The 23,746-nt window shown below is 44.2% G+C and overlaps 1 protein-coding gene across 5 annotated transcripts in view; it reads left to right on the top strand.

Moving 5' to 3' along the window:
* Window positions 1-23,746, top strand: part of plch2a (phospholipase C, eta 2a) — a 166,734-nt gene that overhangs the window by 93,959 nt on the left and 49,029 nt on the right. For all 5 annotated transcript variants that reach the window (XM_018736553.2, XM_018736552.2, XM_018736556.2 and 2 more), the window contains 2 exons: window positions 18,236-18,382; window positions 22,597-22,840. In XM_018736553.2, the coding sequence (XP_018592069.2) occupies window positions 18,236-18,382; window positions 22,597-22,840 (391 nt within the window). The remainder of the gene's footprint in view (window positions 1-18,235; window positions 18,383-22,596; window positions 22,841-23,746) is intronic.

Here is a 23,746-nt window from a genome sequence, read left to right on the forward strand (position 1 = left end):
CCCCTAGAGCTAGAATTTAAAAAAAGACAAAGAACAAAGAATATGGTATAGTCCTTATAATTTTGGAGTTCACTGTTGGTCCTCATGCAGAGGGTCATCTGTATATTTCCATCCATCCATCCATCCAGTTTCATTAACTGCTCATTCTGGTCAAGTTTGTCGGGGTGCAGGACTCCTCTCGAAAATACTGGGTTCAAGGCCGAGGGGAGTACACCCTGGGCAGGACACGGACACACACACACACACACACACATATATACATATGGCTTTATATAAACTTATACATGTATTGTTTGTATGGAGAAATATTAAAAATACTTCCATGTCACTCTGAGACTGTTGTGTTCGGCCAAGTCAATTTAAGGTCTGTGGTTTTACGGTCCCATTATCGAGGGCACATGTAACAATAATTTAAAGAATGACACAGGGGACTAATAAAGGCTGAACGATTGTGTGATTCGCTCCAGCTTGATTGGACCGCAGAGGTCAGATTTAGCAGGCTGTCAAAGTCATTGTTGGCCGGCCCCCGGTGTCCACTTTCCTCGCTCCGGCGAACGTAATAAACTCCTCGGTCACGTTTTTACCGCCGTCTTTCAGGTCGTAAGTCTTCTGGCAACAGATGGCAGAGCGGTTACAGTATTTTCCTTTAATCTGAAGGTTCTGGGTTCAAAATCCCCATCCTGCTGTAGTACCCTTGACTGAGGTACCTACCCTGTGCTGATACAGTAAAAATACCCCGCTGTGCGAATAGGTAAAATCACTGTAAAGTTGATTATCAAACGCAGTAACTCATCTTAGACAAAGCAATGATCAGAATAAAGGATAATAATAAACAGGCAGAGCTGGCAGTTGTTGCCCGATGTGATCTTTCCTCGTTATGCAAATACAGCAATTATTCATTGTTTTGTCCATGTTTGATCAAAACCTGTAAAAATATCCCGGGTGCTTTTAAATATCCTGCACAATGCTTGTATTCCGCCATCAAAACCAACCAGTGCTTAATAACTGGTATTTGATTTTCACCCCGAAATAGTCCCAATGCGGAGAAATACGAGTCTTGGAGGACTTCTGGTGCTCTTATTAATATTCGCTCAAGACACTGCGTGTCTGCCAGGATGGGGCTGCTGTTTGATAAGTTCGCACCGCATTAATGTAGATTTTTTTACAATTATTTTAAGGGATAAACTCATATTCCTTGCATTTAAATGGATGCCGTTCGTAATATCGCAAGTGACACTGGAAAAGGACCAGAGATGGAGAAAAGAGGACTGATAAGTTCTCCTTTTCCAAAAGTGAAAGTGAAAGTTTTATTACAAAAGGCAATATTGGCACAGCATTGACATTTAAGACGAAGGTGGAAACAAGTGTGTTGCGCTTTTCCCGGCTTCATCAGCAAGAGCTCAATCTTAATGCTGGTAGATTAACAGTATTCATAAAGTCAACGGGGCCTTGGCTCCGCCCCCTTCGCTGCTGAGAAATTACAAGGCAAACACACAGAGAGTATAGAGACTGTGTCAATAGATAAATGTATGACTCTCAAGGTTTTTGGGCTCACTCTCTAACGCCACAGAGCCAGTGCGGGTTTCTGCCTCTGAACTGGCGTAACCGGTTCTGTGAAATCACCCCGTTGAGCCGAGAGTTGGTGTAGCGGGCTGAAAATGTGCGCCACCGCTTATCCCGAGCGGGGTCACAGCAAACCAGAGCCTAACCCAGCAACACAGGGCGCAAGGCTGGAAGGGACACACCCCGGATGGGACGCCAGTCTGTCAAAAGGCACCCTAAGCGGGACTCGAACCCCAAACCCACCACAGAGCCGTCCCCGGCCAAACCCACGACACCATCACACCCTCCAGACTTGAAATGCCAGTACTTTATACGTGGAGAAAATGGTTTTGGAGTCTAGCAAAGGTTACTTAAAAATCCCCAAAACACCTAAATATAGACATCCGAAGCAACAAAACGATCACGTCATATTTATGAAAATAATGAATGCAGAGCACTCACTTATTTTCATTTCAGATCACTGCGTGCAGCAGTAAAAAAGGCCGATATAATGAGAAAAAAATCCCGCTATGTGGAGCTGAAGGCCCAATTCGTGGGCCCAAGGGTACCTACTGTATGTTCCAAAAGCCACCATACTGAAGTTGTGCTTTTTTTGGTGAGCCCACTAACAAGGGGTCCAAAGTCAGAAAACTGCAGGTTCCCAGCTCTAGTGTAGTGGAATGAGCTCCCTCCCTCCCTCCCTCAGAGCTGCTGAATCCCTTTCAGCATTCAGAAATGGCCTCAGAGCCCATTTCTTTTAGAACCACTCTCTCCTGATCTCCTGACAGCTACATAAACTTACACCACACCGCCTGCCGTAATTACTACTGTATTTCTTATTAGTTCCATAGGCAGCAACTCGAGGAATGTGTGCTGCTGGCGGTGCTGGACGAACCGGCTTTATTTATTGCGAAATTAATAACTGTCATGCAAATGTAAGAAACAAACAGAAACCAAATAATGGTTTTTATTTTATAAACCGCTGGCCTTTTGGCTTTGACATCTGTCTAACGATGCCTTCATATGTGTTTTACACTTGGGAGACATTGTTATACATGCGTGATGTGATCCTGCCTTGTTACTGCGGTAATTCCATGCGATCCATCGTGGAGCTCTGACAGTGATCACATACTGTAATCGGAAGGTGTCACTCCCCACTGGGTGAACTCAAGTGAATGAGTGAGTGAGTGAATGAATGAATGAATGAATGAAAGGGGCATTTATTGGTTTAAAATAATTAGTGTATTTTGATGTTAGAGTTGTGTGATCCTGCTCTCTATCCATGGACACACTTTATTCCTTAAAGCAACATTATGGTTTTACGCTCCTATGATTGTGTTTTGTTTTTCTTTCCTAAATTTGTCCTGGTACAAGGCACAAGAGCTTTCACATTTTCTGCTCCTACAAGCCAGAATAATTCCCTACACATTTTTAAATTGCGGGAACTCATTACCGTAATTGATTTTAGCAAGAAACATCAAAAGATTTGGAATCGTCTACGACTGGAAACTGCCAAACTGCCGATGGCAAACGGTTGGAAGTTCATTTTTCTTCCACTCTTCATCCTTAAATACAAATTTTGGATAATAGCATTTGCAGTTTTTTTATGCTTTGCGTTTTTGCTTGTCTGTGTCACGGAATTTGTGCTCGTGCTGCTTTCGTAGCGAGTTCTCCTAAAAAAAGAGAGGCAGCATCTCTGAAAGGTTAAGCAAAGGTTAAATAGTAAAAATTTCTCGGTAGAGCTACCGCCACGAGCCTTGTGGCTCTACGTACGTTGAAAATTTCATGCCTCTTTATCGCCATCCTCTGCATAAACAGGACCTATTGAAAAATCCATCCTATGAATTGCGTGTTGTCATAAAGAAATTGTAGAGCGTCTCACTTGCCCTGAAATAATTGGCAGGTGAATGATGATGGAGCAGATACTCGATGCTTGTTGCCGTGGCAAGGCGCTCCTCACGGATTTTATTAATAGCTCACTGTCAGTCACCCCTCCCCCGTCGCACCCCTCCTTGTAGAACGGCTATGCTTTGACAGCAGAGGACCTGTTTGACCTGGAGTAGAACTCTCCGGAAGGACCAATCAGGAGATGGCTGGTCCTTCAACACCTCTTGACCCTCATGTCATCCAGGCATCCAACCGTCTCCACTGTGAAGAGATCGGGACTCATTTCGTTTCATGGCTCTCATGGCCAAGGAGGTACTGCTTTGGTACCTGGCACTGGGAAGCGGTAGGTTTTGCCTGTTCCGTAGCACGGATGATGGGAATCGCTTCAATTACGCACCGTTAATATTTTTTATTTCACTGGAACATGGACTTTGGCTGCTGTAAATGTGAAATGCCTTTCTCCCCCCATTCTTTTCTGCTCATTATGAGTCGTGTGTATTTTTAATCAGGTTTTGGGAAGCCTCTTCCCAGAGCTCCCTTGCCAAGCTGCTCTTAAATAAAAACGGCAACAGCACCGGGCGCGAGCTTGTTAGAGCGGAGGGAAGAGGCGCTGAGGCTAGTGGGAAACGTGGTGGATCTGGACGCCGACAGAGAGCTTGTTAGGACCCGGCGGTGGCTGATTTTTCGGCTCACCCTGCCAGCGTGCCCGACGCTGCCCAGCACTCTTTGTCTCCATGTGCAGGAAATCTGCGTATTTGGAAGTTATTGTGCGCAGTGCAGTGATCCAACAGACCTGGCTAACGTTAATGATGCTCGACATGCCGATTAAAGTGCTGGTCGTCTGACAAAGAAGGGATAGGTCACATCTCTAAGGAACTCTCAAAGCACCAATGAACAAAAAGCATGAGCGAACCCAAACCAAAACCCATCCAACCCTAACCCTGATTCCATCTAACCCTAGGCCTAACTCAAAGGACTTTTCCTCAAAAAATTTGCCAAAAATCTTTTAATCAAAAAACAAGTGAAGTGTAACTCTAACCTCATGTAACCCTTAACCCTAACCCCTATCTAACCCTATTCCTAACCCCATCTAATTCACAGCATAACCCCATCAAACCCTAAAACTAACCCTAACCCTAACTCTAAGGACTTTTCCTAAAAAATTTGCCAAAAATCTTTTAATCAAAAAACAAGTGAAATGTAACTCTAACCTCATCTAATCCACACCATAACCGCATCAAGTCCTAAAACTAACCCTATCCCTATCTAACCCTAACCCCAACCCCATCTAATTCACAGCATAACCCCATCAAACCCTAGAAGTAACCCTAACCCTAACCTCATCTCACCCTAAGCCTATCCCTTTCCCTAATAACGAAGGAACCGAACAACGTTCTGGTCATCCTGTTCAGTTCAACACTTTCCACCTGAAATTGCCCTTAATGTGGAACTTTCCACTTCAAACGTGTACGTTAGCAGACACCGTGTTGACTCAACACAGAACAGTGGGGCGGAAACCACAAAATGACCCTTTAAGCTGCTCCCAGGAGCAGTTCCTTGCTCTCAGACGTAGCCGAAGCAAAGAAATTTTGCGTCGCGTCGAGGAACTCCGAGCGCCGAGCAGTGTGAAGGCATTCTCCTTTTAAGTGCCAGCCCACATTCCCTAGACGCTTGGTTTGTATTACTGGCTGCCTGTCAGCGCGGCTGCCCTTTGAGCCGTGAAGAAGCCAAAGAGAGTCACCAATGCGTCAACTCTAATGATCAAGATGTTCATTTTGGTACTGAACAAATTGGAGGAAGTGTGTCATAATGGTGAGTCGTGCTTCGGCGCGGCCAGATGGCTCCTCTCGGCACGCTCCGGGAGAACTCGGACTACAGAGCTTGGAAGTTGTTATCGTTACCCTGATGGTACGTGAAGGTAAATACACTGTTGTGATCATACGCAGCCGTAACCGAGAAGTCCCAGATTTTCGGCAGGCCCCAGGTAGATGCCATCACCCCAGTTTCTGCAAGGGCCAAGGATGAAGATGTTTGACCTTTTATCCATTGGATATGCGTAGCGGTCACCGTGATGAAGAGTTGGCACATTCCAACTGTCTATAAAATTAAATAAAAAGTACGAAATAAAATATACAGCCCGCTGTCAAGCTCTGAGCCAGCCTGTCTATAACTTCCCAGACATCATAATCATTTTGTTTCATCGCACTGCCAAGACAATGGCTTATAGCCGAGAAGCCTAAAAGAAGCCCACTTACATGGAAGTTTACATTTATTTATTTAGCAGACTTTTCTCCAGAGCAAACAAAGGTGCGTTACAGTGACAGAGGGATTAGATAGATACATACACACCATTATTGAAGCGCAGTAAGTTTGTTTTATCCTGCTATTGTCATAGTGCCCATATTCCATTAGCTGCTTATAGAAGTCAGATATGAAAAGGAAAATATGTAGATTTAACGGAAGGAGGTTGTGAAGGAATGGGGGGTGGCCCAGAAGAGATGAAGTGTGAGATGCTGTTTGAATGCTGGAAGGGATTCAGCAGCACCGAGGGATCTTGTTCCCCAGCACAATGCAATAGTGATAGTCAGCAGCAGATGGCGCAGTGGTTAGAGCCATCGCCTTGCAAACAGGTGGACACGGGTCTGAATCCCGGCTCCTGCTGCACTACACTTTGTCAAAGTACCTGCACTGATCCAGTTAAAATTACACAGTTGAATAAATGAGTAACCTGTTATAAGTAGCTTGTGTACAAACGAAACGTTCAGACAAGTTCTTTGGACAAGAGTCAGGTAAATAATGGCTAATAATAAACAAACCAAAGTGATCTCTCTGCCGGCAGCGCGGCGATGAAGTTTGCCATCGATCAGCCATGGAGTAATTACTGAACTTGGCTTTATTCACACTGCTTGTCTCCAGATGAACAGATTTTTGAAACCACGGGCTTAGATCATTGCTGAAATTAATTTCAAAGTAAAACATTATTTAAAAAAAAATCACAATTCAGTATTCTGTTTTGGGCTTATCCAAAGTCACACTTCATATTAATTGACTTTCTCATTTAGGGTTAAAGATATATGACAAAGACTAGCATTTTGCCTTAATAAATTACTCATTATATAGTCATATATTATACGTTTTATTAGGCATAGTTTTATGCCGTGTTTATAAGTGCCATTTTTCTTCATCTGACATACTGCAGGTGAACAAGTGACTTGAGTGAAACAAAGCATCTTCCAAATATTTTTTCAGTGTCACCAGAGTGTTGGGTACCGGAATAAATCAGCTGTATTAAAGGAAGAAGCAATGAGTCCCGATGGCTGTTTCTCATATAATGCAGATCAGTAGTTCATTATGAGAAAATAAGAGGGCAAACCCTGTGTAATGTCAGGTTAATGGATTGCTTTGAAGGAAACTTGGACTGGAGATAAGTTTTATCAGACAATAAATTCATCTGGGATTGGGGATGTATTAGCTAGGTTATTGTCTTCAATAAAGGTCCAGTCTCTGTAGTTTTTTTAAAACTTGTGCATCTACGGCAAACTAGACTTTCCCATCCTTCCTGATTCGTTGTGTATCATGGGATGAAATCATTTTAAGGGGCTTAATCATACCTGCAAAGTCATGTCATTCATTAGCATTTTTGCTAAAAATGAAAAAAACGATTAAGAATGGAAAATATAAATGCTGAAACCCAGTAACAGAAATAAAATATATATATATATATATATATATATACATATACCATACATACATACATATATTAAAGTATCGAATATTAATACGTATAAATTACACTTATATTACATTATAAAATTTTAGATTATTTACACTATTTAATTAACCTATATATAAATTACACTCTTTTCTTGGCTTTATTAGAATGGAAAAATTTGTGGAATCCGTGAAATAGTAACGTTTTGTCAGAATATTGTGTCCCTCAGCTTTAAATGTCAGATTGAAATTTTTGTGTATTTTGCATCTTGGAATTATTTGTTACTTGACGTTTTGCTGCATTGTGAAGTTGTGGCTCACGTTGCGCGTTGGGTCAGTTGTTCCGTTGAGCTGCCAAAGTCTGACCCTGTCACGTCCACACCTGCACCACAATAGAGAGCACCTGATGCCGATCAAGCACTTGATGACAATTAGAGCATTTGGCTTTAAAAGACCCTCCTCAGCTCCATCGCGCTTGTGGAATCTCAATGAGACAAATGTCCTCCTTTTGTGCATGTCCCAATTGCTTTCGGTCCCCGGTTTCTGACCATTCGCCTCGTCTCCTGGCTACGTCCGTGGATCCTCGCTCCCACTCTGACCGCCAATTGACCGACTCTTCACCCGTTCCCGACAACGAGAACTCGCCTGACCCCTCGTTTTCTGACAAACAATCCTACACTTGGGTCCAACCGTCCCCCTGTCCTCTGTTCCACGCAACAGACTCCGGATAGCTGGGAAATTAAGAACACATTTGGTCTTACAAGCTTTTCGCTGATAGCCTCAGCCATGGGAGACTTTCAACAGTTTTTGCTGTTGAGTGCTTTCAAGTTAGTCTTGACTTTTGGCGACCATATATTTACAGGTTCTCCATAATGTTCTATCCTCAGCTTGTGTCCTTGCTGTTGAAAGGGGTTTGTTCTTTGTTTCTCTGACTGAGCTCATCCATCCATGACTGCTGCTCCTTCTGTCTTTTTCCATCAACTTTCCCAAACATTACTCTCATCTTGAGAGAATCCCATCTTTGGATGGTTTCTTGAAAGTATGATAACCTCAGTATTATCATTTGAACTTCCAATGAGAGTTTTGGCCTGGTTTGACCCAACGTCCATCTGTTTGGTTTCCTGACTGTCCATAGTGTCCTTAAAACTCACCTTATTTCAAAGGAGTCCGTGTGTCTCATGCCCTGCTGCTTCAATGTCCCATTTCACATCATACAGAATGATAGAAAGCATCATTTCTTGAATTAAGGTCAACTTCCTTCTCATAGATCTATCAGCACATTTGAAGACTAGAAGCTTCAATGTAGCTCTTCCAAGTGCTTGTATCTGATGTATGTCTTGACCGCTAGATCCTCTGCTGATTTTTTGACCCAAGAAGCGGAAGTTGTCAGCATCTTCAGCGTCTCTTCCAGTGATACTCCACAATTTTTCTTATTGCAAAGTCACCAATAATATCTGAGTTACATATATAGATACCTTTCATTAAAATTCAAAATTCTGGTGGCTGTTTGTGGCTGTTGGGGGTTAATGTTGATGAGCAAGGCAGGTTTCTCTGCTGAGCATTAAAAAAAATCCTTTTTATGTGCAAAAGCAATGTCCCCTCTTAATTTCCACCTGGAATTACACCACTTTGTGCGCTTGGAGAATTTAATAGGGCCCTAGCCGTCAGCGGTTCAACCAAGGTGTGTGCATGCTTCTCTTCCCCGCTCACCGCTGATGACAGCAGCACGGCCTTGTACCTGAGCCCTAATTATAAGAAGACATCCCTCCCCTACATTAAAACAGCGAGAAAGGGAATGAGAAAGAGAGAAAAATCACCTCTACAGTCTTCCTGGCTTGTAAACAGTGAAATCCACGGTATTTTTACCACATTCTTATTCACAGCACCTCCCGTTGGAGCCCTTTTGACAAATGTGAAGGGCTTTACGATTGGTTAAAAAAAAACTGTGGTATTGGTACCATCCCACCCTTGGTCTTTCTCTCAGTTGCTCTTCCTCCTGCCTTCTTTTTTTTCTTTTTGCAAACTGTTACAGGCAGTGTGTAAATCCTCCTGCCTGGCTAGAGCTCCAGGTTGAGCCCTGGATTATGGGTTCAGAGGGATTTAGGATTTCCGACTGACATGTGTCGCGCAGTTTGTTGTTTGCATCGCGGTGCACCGCTGCTTCGTCCCTCCGAACAGTGGCTTACGCTCGTGTGGGAGTGGTAATTGAATTCCAGTGGAGCACCTTTGCTGAAGCATATGCAGAGATGGCTCTCCTGGGTCTGAGTGGAACCAGACTTGGGCTTCGCCTTAACTGAAGAGTCTCTTTCAAAAGAAAAACAAGATCCATCAAGAAGAAGAAACTATGAGCATCAAATTTCTTTAATGTCCGGAGAGCTGGACTGGAAAGCTGGTGCAGAACCTGGGAGCCTTTTTTTTTGATGAACAAAAATCATGATCGTCATTTAGCCGCCTCCGCCAACTCTGGCTGTAGAGGTAGCTTCTTCTAGAGGTTAGGTGGTCTGATAGGGTGGGCGTGGTTCACAGGTTAGAGAAGTCTGCCGACCTGATTTATTGCTTGTTGTTTTCCTCGCCAGTTTTTCTCTCTGCAGGAACTACTCGAGTTGATTTATTTTCAAGAGGGTCACCTTTTAAGCACACTGAAGCCCATTCGTCGTGCTCGTTTGACTAGATGTGTTTTGCGAGCGGCTTTTTGACGCGATCCACCGTCTGAATCATGAGTGCGGCCGTGATGACCGGCCCCCAGGCCATCGTGTCCCTGTCTCCGTTTATGATGCCCACCGCCGTGGCGCCATCCCCAGCCAGGAGGTGCCCCCCTCAGGCCCAGCCCGCCTCACCGGTGCCGCTCACCTCCCCGAAGCTATGGCAGAAGGCTTCCGTGTCTCGCCTGGCGGAAGTTTTCTTCTGGATCAGCGGTAGCATCGTGGCGACACCCAAATGGAGAATGGGGCAGATCGGTAAGAGGGACAGCTGGGTGGGCGGCGGGGAAGTTCGGTCTAACTGTAGAGTGTAGAGTTTCGAGTTTCTAAAGTTTTTTTTTTTTTAAGTTTGTGTCGGAAGTGCAACCACTTGTGTACTGAGATCACGAGTTCATCCATGTGGATACACTTATGTATGACTGTATTTCTTTTTGTATGCCATTCTTTAATGAGGACAATAGGTGGTGTAGTGATTAGGGCTGTCGTTGTCCAGCTTGAAGCTTCTGGATTTCCATCAGACCCTGTGCTGTAGTTCCCTTAAAGAAAGTCCTTACCCAAAATTTATACAGTAAAAATTATCCATCTGAATAACTGTACCTGAGTATAAAAACCTAATACTGTAAGCTACCCTGGAGAAAGGAATCATGTAAATACTGGTTAAATAATTAAAAGAAAAAAAAACTTGGTAACAGCTGCAGTTATTTACCTGTTCTGTGGAGTTAAAAGATTTTTTTCTTCCTCAGTTTACCCTGATAACTACTCCATTTTCTAATCAGATGCATTGCTGCATTATAACGCACTTCTATTATCTATAAAAAGCACACATTGTCAATCCATTTACCCCTTGGGGATGGTACTGTTCCCGTGACGGGACAAGAGTGCTGCTCAAGTGTTCTCAGGCATTCAGGACGCCGGCACTTGTGAAAAATGGACCGCGGCGCAATAAATTAAATTTAATCAGTGCTGGAATTAACTTGAAAAAATGAACAACTCAAGTGTGTGCTGTAGTCGGTGCCACTCGATATCAAGGGGCTTGTACATGAGAAGTGTACTGAGGGTTTCTTTTTTTTTTTTGAGAAAAATGTTGAAATTGAAGAATAATTTGTTTTAAAAAGAAATGATGTTGGTGCCTGTAAGAACAAGGAGATTAAAGGTAATATTTAAGGGTGGAAAATATAGAAGCTCTCATATCTCAGGTTCCAGATCGTGGTCAACAGCCAATAGAATCTCAAAACGCAGCCACGTCATTAGCTGTCTTGTTTTCGATGATGCTGGAGAAGATTCCGGAAACAGACCCCAGCAGCTTCATACGGTCAGCTTCAGCCTTATGCAGATTACTGTGGACCTTCACCGATCCGTGCGCATTGAGTTTGACGTCCTCCCCGGCAGCTCGCCGCTCTCGTATTAGCTCCGGAAAGTGGGTCAGGGTGTTTTGCGTCAGTAAGAAACACCTGCGAGGTGTGAACACCTGTCGACGGATGCCGGGCCATATGGACCAGCGACAATCCCTCGGCTTAAGATTGATGTAAAGGAAAAAAGTTGGGCTCCTGGATTCCGCAGGCTGTTTCCTATAACGCTTCCCTCTGCCGCATCGTTATTCATCTGCATTTAATTGACAACTTTGTCCAACAGCGGCTTAAAATGCTAGTTATCCTACAGTAAGCACTGTGAGCGCCAAACTAAAATGCTAAGTCAGCAATCATCTAAGAAACATGGCTTTGGAGTATGGGAGGAAACCAGAGAACCCTGAGAAAACCCGCTCAAACCTTGCTTTCGAACTTCCAGCCCAAGAGTTGCGTGGCACCAGCGCTACCTGCTGTTCTGCGATGCCGCTTCATTTTACACGGTTCAATTTCTCATTCCCCCTCCAACCTCCGCTCCTGAGGAAGATGGCAGAGGGGGGTCACGACCCCTCTGATTACCTGTTGTCAGCTCTTGTTCAGAACCTGTTCCCTTCTCTTTAGAACCGATATTGATGTCCACCCACCACGGCTGTAGCTTCTCCAACCCCTTGTGCTGCCTTTTCTGAGAAGTTAATCATTCCTGTATATTTTATCACCCTGAAACAGTGTGCTGTAACACACAGAATATTCTATTTGTGATAACTGCTGTGGAAATACACAACGAATTGAATTTAAATTGCCTGAACGATTTAAATCTCTCCCATCATCCTTCACTCAACTGCAGTGATTTTAACCCAAGCTCTACACTAGCATAAGATCCTTTTTTTGGCTTCAAATTAAAGTGATTTTTTTTTTTTTTGTCATATTCAGCCTTTTAAATGTATTTGGACATCTTTATTTTTGCCTTTCTTAGATTTGCCCTCATCCGTGATCCTGTTTTCGATTCGACTTAATTGCCCCTGGTTCCGTTCCTATTTTTTGACTTCACAGCTATAATTCTGAATTACAGCACCCAGCTTCAGTTGTATTGTTAGTAGGGGGTTTTTGTGCACATTTTCTCGCGGAAGCGTGTGCCTTTGGGTGTACCTACTGTCAGGAAGGTTCTGCATGATGTGGTAGAAAGGGGCACCTGAGGGACAAGATGTACCAATGAGATCAGGAATTAAAACGGCACCGAGTCGGTGCTGTGCACTCTTCTGCTTTTTTTTGGTGTTTTTTGGAGGGAAATGCTTTAACCCTAACCCGGTTTCCACAGCAACCAGCCCCGACCTAGAGAAGAGTTGAAGAGGAGTAAAATGGCTCTTCACGAACAAGGGCTTCCTGCAGCTGGTCACCCATACACTCCACTTTTACTCTGCTGACACCCTCACTGCTGGGTGCTGCTGCTATTTTACTGGTCAGACCAGACCAAGGTTTGAGCATCATCACTAATCTCGCACCTTTGTCGAGTGTGATTTATACTGTTACATAATGGACTTCACCATGATCTGCCCATTTACATAGCAGGGTATTCCTGTTGTTTCAGTATGAACCTCTAACCTTCTGATCAGAAAGTAACCGTTCTAACCACTACGCCACCTGCTGGAGTAAGAACTTGCAGGTCTTTTCTTTTTTTCTTGATCTTTGACTCGTTTCAGCAGATGTTGTTGGACTGAAAAATCTGGAGGATGTTACAGAATACAGAATACGCAGTAATTTAATTGTTGAGCTTTGTCATTTGTGATGGATTTGCTGGACTTTTTATGTGCAAACTGAGAATTGAGAGTTTGACGTTCGATAGGTTGGTTGTAGGTATGAATTAAAATTCCATTTCAGTCACACTCCCATCCATACACACACACACACACACACACACACACACACACACACACACACACACACACCAACATCTGTAACCCTAACCCTAACCCTAAGGGAATTAGGATCAGACCCTTTCTACAATGTATACACATACAATATTACCTAACCCTCCCCCCACACCAAGTTCTTGTACTGCTGGGTGGCTCTTAGGTCAGACGCATTTCTCCAAAGCGACTTCCAATGAACTCTATGTAGTGTTATGAGCCCACACACCTTATTCACCGCGGTGACTTACACTGCTAGATACACTACTTACACTGGGTCACTCATCCATACATCAGTGGAAAAATTCTTGTTTTTTTTTTTCAGGTAATCAGTGTTACTACTAGTAGCAGTGCCATGTGCCTCTGGATTATTTCCCAGTGGTCTCCTCTGTGTGGTTTATATTTAATATTCTTCAATTAAGAAAATGTAGAAATGCATCTACTCCACTGAGGACTGAATGACTGTGACAGCAGAGCATCACTGCATCTCTGACTTTCTGTAAGATCTCTCACACACACACACACACAAAGGCTGGCTTTTGTCTTATCTTTGCATCAAGTACAATAACATGCTGTGTTAAACAACAAATATGATGGCAAGACATGTTCCACTGGAAGTAAAGGAGCGAGCAAAAGGATTTATAAAATATATTGTTCAGCTGGATAAAGTCTTGCGTTCGTGCTTGTGCAGATCTGCTGTAAAATTTACATGTGGCAATCTGGGAAATAACAGGGGGGTGCGGTGGCGCAGTGGGTTAGACCGCAGTCCTGCTCTCCAGTGGGTCTGGGGTTCAAGTCCCGCTTGGGGTGCCTTGCGGCGGACTGGCGTCCCGTCCTGGGTGTGTCCCCTTCCCCCTCCGGCCTTACGCCCTGTGTTGCCGGGTAGGCTCCGGTTCCCCGTGACCCCCTAAGGGACAAGCGGTTCTGAAAATGTGAAATGAAATCTGGGAAATATCTGCATGGGATGAAAAGGATGTGAGAATGAAAGCAACACAAACTGCAACTGTCCTACATCACTGGGAACTGCTGCAGAACACATGGAAAAAAAACATGTGTTCTCATTTCCTGCTAACCCTAACCCTATCCTTATCCCTAACTCTAACCCTACCCCTATCACAAACTCTAACCTTATCCCTATGGCTAACCCTATTGCTATCCCTAACCCTATCCCATCCCTGTCTCTGATCCTATCGCTCCGTATTTGTCTAGTGGTTTCTTGGGAGCCCTGTGTGTATGAAAAGGAGCATTGGTCTCGCCTCGCAGAAAAGCACAATGGTTGCAGAGTATGGATGTTCTATAAAAAGAATCAATTTGGCGAGCACATTTTCACCGCGGAGAATTTCAGATACTACGGCCCTCTGAAGCGGTCTGGAGAGATGCACTACAGAGATAACCTTTATTAATCACAGCAGGGAGCTTGGGGGGCCTTTAATGACAATAGTTTAGTTCCCCCGCTTGAGTTTTTAAGCACGGCTAGGATTTGGCACAGATTCCCCAGCTATGCGTGCTAATAAGTTCCCTCGCAGATCTCGGTGTTGTCATGGATTATGGTGCGGCGTTCGGTTTGCCCTCATGAGCAGCCAACAACGCGCCGAGATGTCCATTTCTGATCCTCCACATGTCTGCTGGGGGCTTCCTTTCCTTTCCACTCTCCAACATATGATGCAGGTGAAGGGGTAAATGATCGCAAACAAGTTTTCTGATCGCCCGATAATTGCGTCTAAATTTGTCCGAGGAGCACTCCTGTCGACGAATGGCGGGACGTTGTCGCGAGCACGATTTTGCAAGTTTGCTTTGCCGTTCTCTTTCCCAGCAGGACTCTTAACCCTTCACTCTCCTTATCCCCTTTTTCTTATCCGCCCACTTGGCGGGTCATCTCTTCGACTCTGATGAAGTGCCCTCTCTGCTCACTGGGCTGCCTTTGAGCTAAGAAGCAGCTATGTCCCTTTGTTGGAAGTGCCTTGGAAGGCTTTGTGAAGCGCGCACACACGCACACACGCACACGCACACACACACACGCACACACACACACACACACACACACACACACACACTGTCTGAAACCACTTGTCCCATGTGCGGTTGTGGGGAGCCAGAACCTAACCCAGGAACACAGGGTGTAGGGCTGGAGGAGGGAAGGGACACATCCAGGACGGGACGCCAGTCCGTCGCAAGGCACCCCAAGTGGGACTCAAACCCCAGACCCACCAGAGAGCAGGATCTGGTCAAACCCACTGCGCCACCGAACCCCCCTCTTTGTGAAACGGCCTTATTAAATATAAATGCATTTGCATGGATTTTTTTAACTGCTGCGGCAACAGGACCATTTAATTTTTGTACTGTCTGCATGCAACACGAGGATGTCTCTCAGTTTTCTGGGGCCCGGTAGCCTCACCATACTATGCGCTCGGGGGGCAGGAAGGCAGCAGGGGGCTGGTGAGACACATGGAGAGACCGCTAGTGAGATGCACTGTCTTGATTATTCAGCCTGAGGCAGGCAGCTTCTCTCTTCCCCTCCCGTCTCTGCCTCTGTCTCTGTCTCCCTTCCCCTCTCTCCGTCTCGCTCTTAGATACTGCATCCTGTTGATGGGCACACAACCCACCCCATTAAGTACCCTTTTCTTCCTCAAGTTATCTGAAGTTGAGCTGGAAAGGTTTGATCCAGAAATGACTGGTATCTAATAATGATTGATTATGATGCACCATACAGGCCTTTGGCTTATTTTTAATATGTGCTCTTATGCTGCCTGTACTCCAGCACCGGCCTGCAAATGAATGGCTGGTTTTCCATTATCTGGACCACAGGGCACCGCTGTGACCTGGCCCCTTCCCTGTTGCATGTGCTCCGGATCGATGGGCAGGCGGTCTCCTGGGTACTGCCACTATGGATCTTGTTGATCTGCTGCATATCCTGTGTTCCTTTAACATTTGGTTTCCTCTAAGCACTGAAAAATTACTGAGATTACTCACATAATAACTGAAAATGATGCACGTTTTTCTTGTTTTTTTTTTTTTGCAAAATGGGCTTTTATCAAGATAATGAATGTTCAGGTTTTTGTGTGCAATAATTCAAAATATACATTTGCAAAAATATGCCAGAGAATTGCTGTCTTAATTTCTGTTATAGTATACACCTCTATACCACACACATTTTCAGAACCGCTTGTCCCATACGGGGTCGCAGGGAACCGGAGCCAACCCAGTAACACAGGGCACAAGGCCGGAGGGGACACACCCAGGACAGGATGCCAGTCCGTCACAAGGCACCCCAAGCGGGACTCGAACCCCAGACCCACCGGAGAGCAGGACTGCGCCACCACACCCCTTTCACCTCTATACCATATAGTACTATATTATAAACAGTCACATTTTAGCCAGCTGCTCAGGTTCCATCTTGCTTACATTTATTTACTTAGCAGATGCTTTTCTCCAAAGCAACTTACAATGGATACTATGTAGTGTCATCAGCTCACACACCTTATTCACCACAGTGACTTACACTGCTAGACACACTACTTACACTGGGTCACTCATCCATACACCAGTGGAACACATTCTCCCTGTCACTCACATTCTATGGGGAACCTGAGCAGCCTGTCTTTGGACTATGGGAGGAAAAAAACACACACACACACACACACACACACACACACACACACACACACACACACACTACTCATAGACTGAGCAGGGATCAAACCCATGTCCTCTCGCGCCACCCAGGCACTGTGAGACACCAGCGCACCTCGCTGTGCTACATGCTTCTCTGTTCTATTTGATTCGCCCTTTATGCGGAATAAGTATACAGATCAAGTATTTTGGAATTACTTTTATTACTCATTTTATTGGCACATACCAGTCAAACTGCCTTTTTTTTCCTGTGAAGGAGGGGCTGCTTGTACTTGTTGTATTTGCCTCTAGCAGTGTGCTAAATAAATCAATTCAATTGATTTTCATATAGCACCCTTGCCAACATGCCTCAGAGAGCTTAATAAATTATTAGGCTGAAGTCATGTCTTGCCCTGTGATTATCCTGTGACCACAGTGTGCTCTTAATCGGCCATAATTCACCCCACGTTGACGTTGTTTCTCTTCTGAGCATGTGAAAGCGTGTATCATTGCCTAACAAGCCATGTATCTCACTCCTACCACTATATAAAACATAATATAGGGTGCACTTGGCAGGTTTATTAACAATCGTTGCAAATCATTTCTTTCAAACATATTGAGTTCAGTGTGATTAAAGTAATGGATGAATTTTGGCAGTTTGTGATGGTTGTGATGCCCTCAAGCTTATCCATTAACTGTGCATTACTGCATGAAGTAATATTGCCATTACGCCTGGCTCATTGTCTTGTAGAAACCACATGGTGAATGTTCTGTGAGTACCGAGTCGTCATACTTTAAATTCTTGTTAATTCCAGACAGAACAAGTTCAAATGGGTGGTTCGGATTCTACTTTACCATGAGTCTTGTGAATGAAGACTGCTTGGAGTTATATGCCTTTTCAAGGCAATTGAAGCCCTATCATAGTAGTACTTCATGCAGTGCTGAAGTGTGGAACTATATAGCAGGGCATACATATCCAGTAGATATATAGTGGGGACTGGGGGATGATGTGGCCAAACATCTGAAGTTAGACATCATGGAGTTGGGTATGTAAATGGAATTTCGGAAGGTTTGACATCCAACCCTTTAGATGAGTTTCATGTCTAATGTCCATCTCCCAGGTATGACTGTCAAGCATAGAAATGCTTTTTTTGCACCTAAAATGAAGAACTTGTGCTTTTGTGGTGGTTGCTTCATGGTTCTCTCATGAAGGAGCTCAGAGATGTGCTACACCCATCAGACCTTCCATTCCCTATGGCCTGTTTAAAAGAAGCCAAAAATCACAATCTCAGTGTTGTTCTGAGCTCCAGGTCGACTTCTTGGATGTCTGGCTCATGTAACTGACCTTCATTTGAATCTTCTGAATGTCTACAATTGCTCTTCTGTTTTTGTGGTTACTGGCAATAGAAACTGCATTGATGTCTGTGCTTAATGCCGATTTTTCCTTTGCCATGTGCATGTCTGTTGCCTCCACTCTTCCACAGGCTCACCTCTGAATGTTATGTTTACCTTGTCAATCTGTTTCCTCTCTCTCTGTCAGTGGAGAAATGCATGAACTCCATGCAGACCGGGACCCAGATGGTGAAGCTCCGTGGGGGCTCCAAGGGCCTTGTCCGCTTCTTCTATCTGGATGAACACAAGTCCTGCATTCGCTGGCGGCCCTCCAGGAAGAATGAGAAGGCCAAGAGTAAGTCTCGGTCCCTTTGCTGAAACTCTAGAGAATAGGGTATAGAATCCAAGTTCGATTTCTTCAAAGTCTCTGCTGCTTAGATCTATGGAAGGATTTACACTATCATCCCCTGCTTGCAGTTGGTGTCTGAGGGAAAATAAAATCACCTCTCTTGACTGGTATTGGTTTATGGTGGGATAAGTATAATCATCTCATGCTTGCTGTTGGTCTTCATGACGTAATCATCCCATGATTGCTATTAGTCTATGAAGGGGGAACCACTATCATCTCATTTACCTGATGCTTTTCTCCCGAGTGACTTCCAATGCTAAGATACTTATTACTATTTACCCATTTATACAGCTGAGTAATTTTTTACTCAAGCAATTTAGTGTAAGTACCTTGCTCAAGGGTACTACAGCTGGAATGTGAACCTGGGACCTTGGGCCCAAAGGCAATGGCTGAGTGCTGTCAGTCTATGGGAGGATAACCACTATCATCTCATTTTTGCTGTTGGTCTAACATTATGATCTATTATTTGATATTAGTATATGAGGGCTAAACTATGTAAATCTCTCACTCTGCATTGATCTTGCTTGCTCTTGAACTATGTAACTCTACCGTTCCGCTCTTGCTTGCTTGCTTTGAATTGCGGAAGGAGAACCACCATCATGCCGTGTGTGCTGCTGGTCTGTGAAGGGTACCACTTAACAACTATTACCTCTTGCTTGTTATTGGCCTATGAAGGTAGCACCATTGTTCATCTTGTGCTGAAATGTTTTCACATGATCCTCATCGGGAAGTTAGTGACAGCCTAGTCAGCCCAAAGTCACAGATAATTTAAGTATTGCTTGTGTTGAATTGTTTGTAGGGCTGCATTGAACCAGCAAAATCAAAGTTTTGGCCCATAAAATGTGATTTCCACTTTTCATGTCAAGTCATGTAAAAGCAGCTGTGGATGTTGCTGCACATGAGGGAAATTTACCATTTCCTTTCAAATAATTGAAATATACCAGTACTGAAATGTACCAGAGTTATTGGTTGGGTGCTTATTCGAAATATTTAATTTTGCCATGCTGTGTAATATTATTGTTCATGAAATTTACACAAAAAATGTGTCAGTGTAAAAATGGAAAAATATGATATTGGTATTTACAAACGGTGTCAGAGAAGAAGTCAGTCTTTTTATCCCCAGAAGTACTGCTCAACTAACTTTCCATTCCAAAATTAATAAGGTCCTTAAGCTACATCTATTATGAATCGAGTTTAATTTTACAGATGATAGACTTGATTTTGAATAAATAGGCTAATTAAAGCAATGAACAGCTGAATACCTGGAGGAAATGCCCTCGGTGACGCCTTTCTCAACAGTCCGGACCAGGGGGAGATTCGATGCGATGCACTGATCATTGTTTTCGGAAGCACGAGGTTTATCATTAGAGTATCCAACACTCAGGTGAAGTACATCTCTAAAACAAGCGTTGAGAAAATGTCCCTGCCTGTGCGGCTTTCATACATTATTCATCTCTTGCTAGGAATTGTGGAGATCGCGAAAAATCACATTCCGGGCGCATTGTTTCATCTTGGGGATGTGGACCTTGGGCAATGCCAGAGTTGTAGTCCTTGAACGGGAATGTGTATCTGGGACTCTACAGCTGCAAAGAAAAAAAATGGAGGAAATATTAATAATATAATTTTTCTGTTAAGACCAAAGCATTAAATTCTCCAAGTTTTTGTTCTATCAACAATGATTTGCTTTTCCCTGTTTCAGCCACACTCTCATTAAAATTAACTGTCACTGTATTGTGTCGCCATGTGCTATCTCCTCTATAATATTTAAATTATAACTTACAGTGTAATTATTGCAAAGAAAGGTGCTTTGCAAGACTGTGCACCTTCTCTCACACCTTTCCTTCAAATAGAATGTGATGATTAATATTAATATATTAAAATATCAATCAAATTCTCTTTTTATTTATAGCTCCACCGCATAAACATGCAGTTAATACACATTCAGTGCAGCACACAGCATATCACAATTTTCTTGATTATTAAATGCTTAATCTGAATATGAATGAAACACAGAAGCTATTTGTCCTCAGATTTATGTTTCATAAACTAGTTTAATTAGGACAGTTGCCCCAGAAAGGTAAGATATTAAAATCAGCTTAATAAGTTTTCAGAAATTTTCCATGTGTAACTGAACATTATAACTGCAACGCAGCTGCACACACAAGGCAAGCAGCATGACGATGTTCATTAAAATGCTTCCATTTGGAATAAGTTATACACAAATGCTTCTGCGGCCCATGACAGAAGTTCTGCTGTGCAAAAGACTCCCCGGATCAAGTAAAACTAAGAAAAAACAGTCTAGAATCAGCATTTTAAATTTTAAATCTTACATTGAAATGGAAAGATATTGGGATGTGAGGAAAGTGAACATGACGTTGTATCTGCCGCTTTAATTACGTCCCGATGGGCCTCGGTGTAGTATGGTCGTGGGGGTGAGTGTTAAGTGCTTGCTGAGTCTGACAGGTAGTGGCACTGATCTGAGATTACCCTGTTCCCCAGACTGGGGGGCAATAGGATGGCAAGCCCAGAGTCGCACACAGTCACGTCCTCGCTTCCAGCCACGCTCTAATCCTCCGAACGGCCCCAATCCGACCCCACGACCCGCCACAGTTATTCCCAGACTATCTGCGCCCTCCCTGCGGCGGTCGTGTTGAGCGTTGACTGGAGCCGGCCGCCTCCGCCCTCTTCAGCACCAGCGAGGAAGCCTCGCACGGTCCGTCTCCGCCGCGCTCTGACCTCCACCGTCTGCTTGGATCCCTGGCAGTGTTCCCTCTTCGCGCCTCACATCCGAGCCCCTAGGCTGCTGGTACGCGGTGCGATGGCTGATTCAGAAGCTGAACTCAGAGGCCAGACCCGCCCGGGCCGTGCCGAGGCGAGCGGCTGCTGGGAGGCCTGTGCGTCAGCTCTCCTGAAGAGCAGAGATGTCTGGTCTGCTGTGCTGCATAAGAACGATACAATCGGTTAGGTGACAAGAGGTCCTCTGGGGTCCAAGCCGCTCAGAAGGCTGCAGATGAGGAGGGTTTCTTACACGCACCCCAAAGCCATTACTGTATAAAAGCTGCTGTAAGGCCTTTAGAGTACAGCTACGTACCGCCGGCACTTCTTGTGACTTAAATGCTTTTGCTTCGTGCTCCGCGGAGACAGCAGTGCAGCAATTAAGCAAAACCATGGGAGCTTCTCTTTGTGAAGAAATGCATTGTCAGCTGCAAGTGAAAAAGCCATACACGATGACTCAAAGGGGTTCTGGAATGTCTCGATAGCCCTCCGCACCTCAGTGCTACGAGACCATACCTGGGAAATATCGCAGTCTTTTGCAAAACATGGGATTCACATGGTGTTCACAGAACTATACTGGCTTAAAGATCACATTTTTTTGACCGTTCTTCAACCCCTTACGTAGGTGAATAGCTACGCATGTCAGATTCCCCCTCCTCCCCTACCATTCAGCATCATCACGTGCTCCTTTATACATGCAGCATCCTTCACTATCGTATTTATACAATACGGCTAATCCTGGTTCCCGTGCTATAGACAAGAATCTTTGTCCACCTTCATACTTTAAAATTAAAAATTAAAATTTTAATTAAATTAATTTTAAAAAATTAAAAATTAAAATTAAAAGCGCTATCCGTTTATTTTATTTTTTCCGTAAATCCGAATTTACGTCAAATACATTCACTGCAGTCCTCTCAATTACCAGTGATCATTAGTGTAGTTTTATCATGTCTTTTTTTGCAAGATGGGGTGGTGTTTATTTTTCTGTGAAATGTTGGAAAGTTTGTGATTTTTTTAATTTCTTCTTGTGACAGTAATATTTTTGGCACACTTTCAACATTTACCACTGATCATAACTGTAGAATTAGGTTACAGTGTTTATAATTGTAGTATTAATATGCACTGTGATTTTTTTTTGGTGGGATATTGGGAAGGGGGGCAAAAAAAAGATATAGCATTTTGCTCTAGGGGCTCTTTTAGATTTATTTCTAATGTAACATTTGGCTTGAAGAAGTGGGATTTGTGACAGAAAGAAAAATCCTAATGAATTCTTTCACAGAAGCTTGACTTTGGTTTCTTAAGCCGATTTGCACACGTCTGGTTTCCTGATGTGCCTCCCCTCTTTTGGACTCCCTCACTCATTCTCACTTTTTCTGTTGCTGCAGTCTCCATTGACTCCATCCGTGAGGTGTGCGAGGGCAAGCAGTCGGAGATCTTCCAGCGCTATGCCGACGGCAGCTTCGATCCCAACTGCTGCTTCAGCATCTACTATGGCGAGCACATGGAGTCGCTGGACCTGGTCTCTAGCAGTGGGGAAGAGGCCCGTACTTGGATCACGGGTCTCAAATACCTGGTGGCTGGTATCAGTGATGAAGACAGCCTTGCCAAGAGGCAGCGAACCCGCGACCAATATCCTTCCATCGAGGCCTCGGTTCTAGGTCTTCTGACTCTCTTGAGAAAGACCAAACCTATTCTCATTTGGAGTCTGAGGTCACCCTTCTTTCTTGGCTATTATGTACATTGTGTTAATGCAGTACTGTGCAAACGTTTTAGGCACTTGGCTGAGGAAAAAAGCTGTAAAGTGAGAATGCTTCTGAAAATAACGCTCTTAATTAATAAACTTCCTACAAAGCTTAGTAACCATCCATCGTCAACAACCAGTTGTCCCGAGCGAGATTGCAGCGGGCTTGGCCGGGTCCCGCTCTCTGGCAGGTCTGGAGTTGAGTCCTGCTTGGGGTGCCTTGCGATGGACTGGCGTTTCATCCTGGATGTGTTCCCTCCTCCTCTAGCCTTGCACCCTGTGTTGCCGGGTTAGGCTCCGGTTTGCCGCGACCCCGCTTGGGACAAGCAGTCTTCAGACAGTGTGTGTGTGTGTGTGTGTGTGTATACTTTCTTTCTTTAACGACATACAAAACCCTTATTGTAATACAGTGACTTTTTGCAAAAGGAATGCTTGGAAATCTAAAATATACTCTTTCCCAATGACACCAGTGCAGAAGATGTTAAATAACCATCTGAAACAAATATTTTTGTGAAACATCTAAGTGCCTAAGACTTTTGCACAGTACTGTAGGTAAACACACACACACACATTTTCAGAACCGCCCGTCCCATACAGGGTCGCGGAGAACTGGAGCCTACCCGGTAACACAGGGCGTAAGGCCAGAGGGGGAGGGGACACACCCAGGACGGGATGCCAGTCCGCCGCAAGGCACCCCAAGCGGGACTCGAACCCCAGACCCACCGGAGAGCAGGACCCGGTCCAACCCACTGCACCACCGCGCCCCCATTGTAGGTAAACATAATGTAATAAAT

The sequence above is a fragment of the Scleropages formosus genome, chromosome 2 (genome assembly GCF_900964775.1).
Source record: "Scleropages formosus chromosome 2, fSclFor1.1, whole genome shotgun sequence".
In the NCBI taxonomy this organism is placed as follows: Eukaryota; Metazoa; Chordata; class Actinopteri; order Osteoglossiformes; family Osteoglossidae; genus Scleropages; species Scleropages formosus.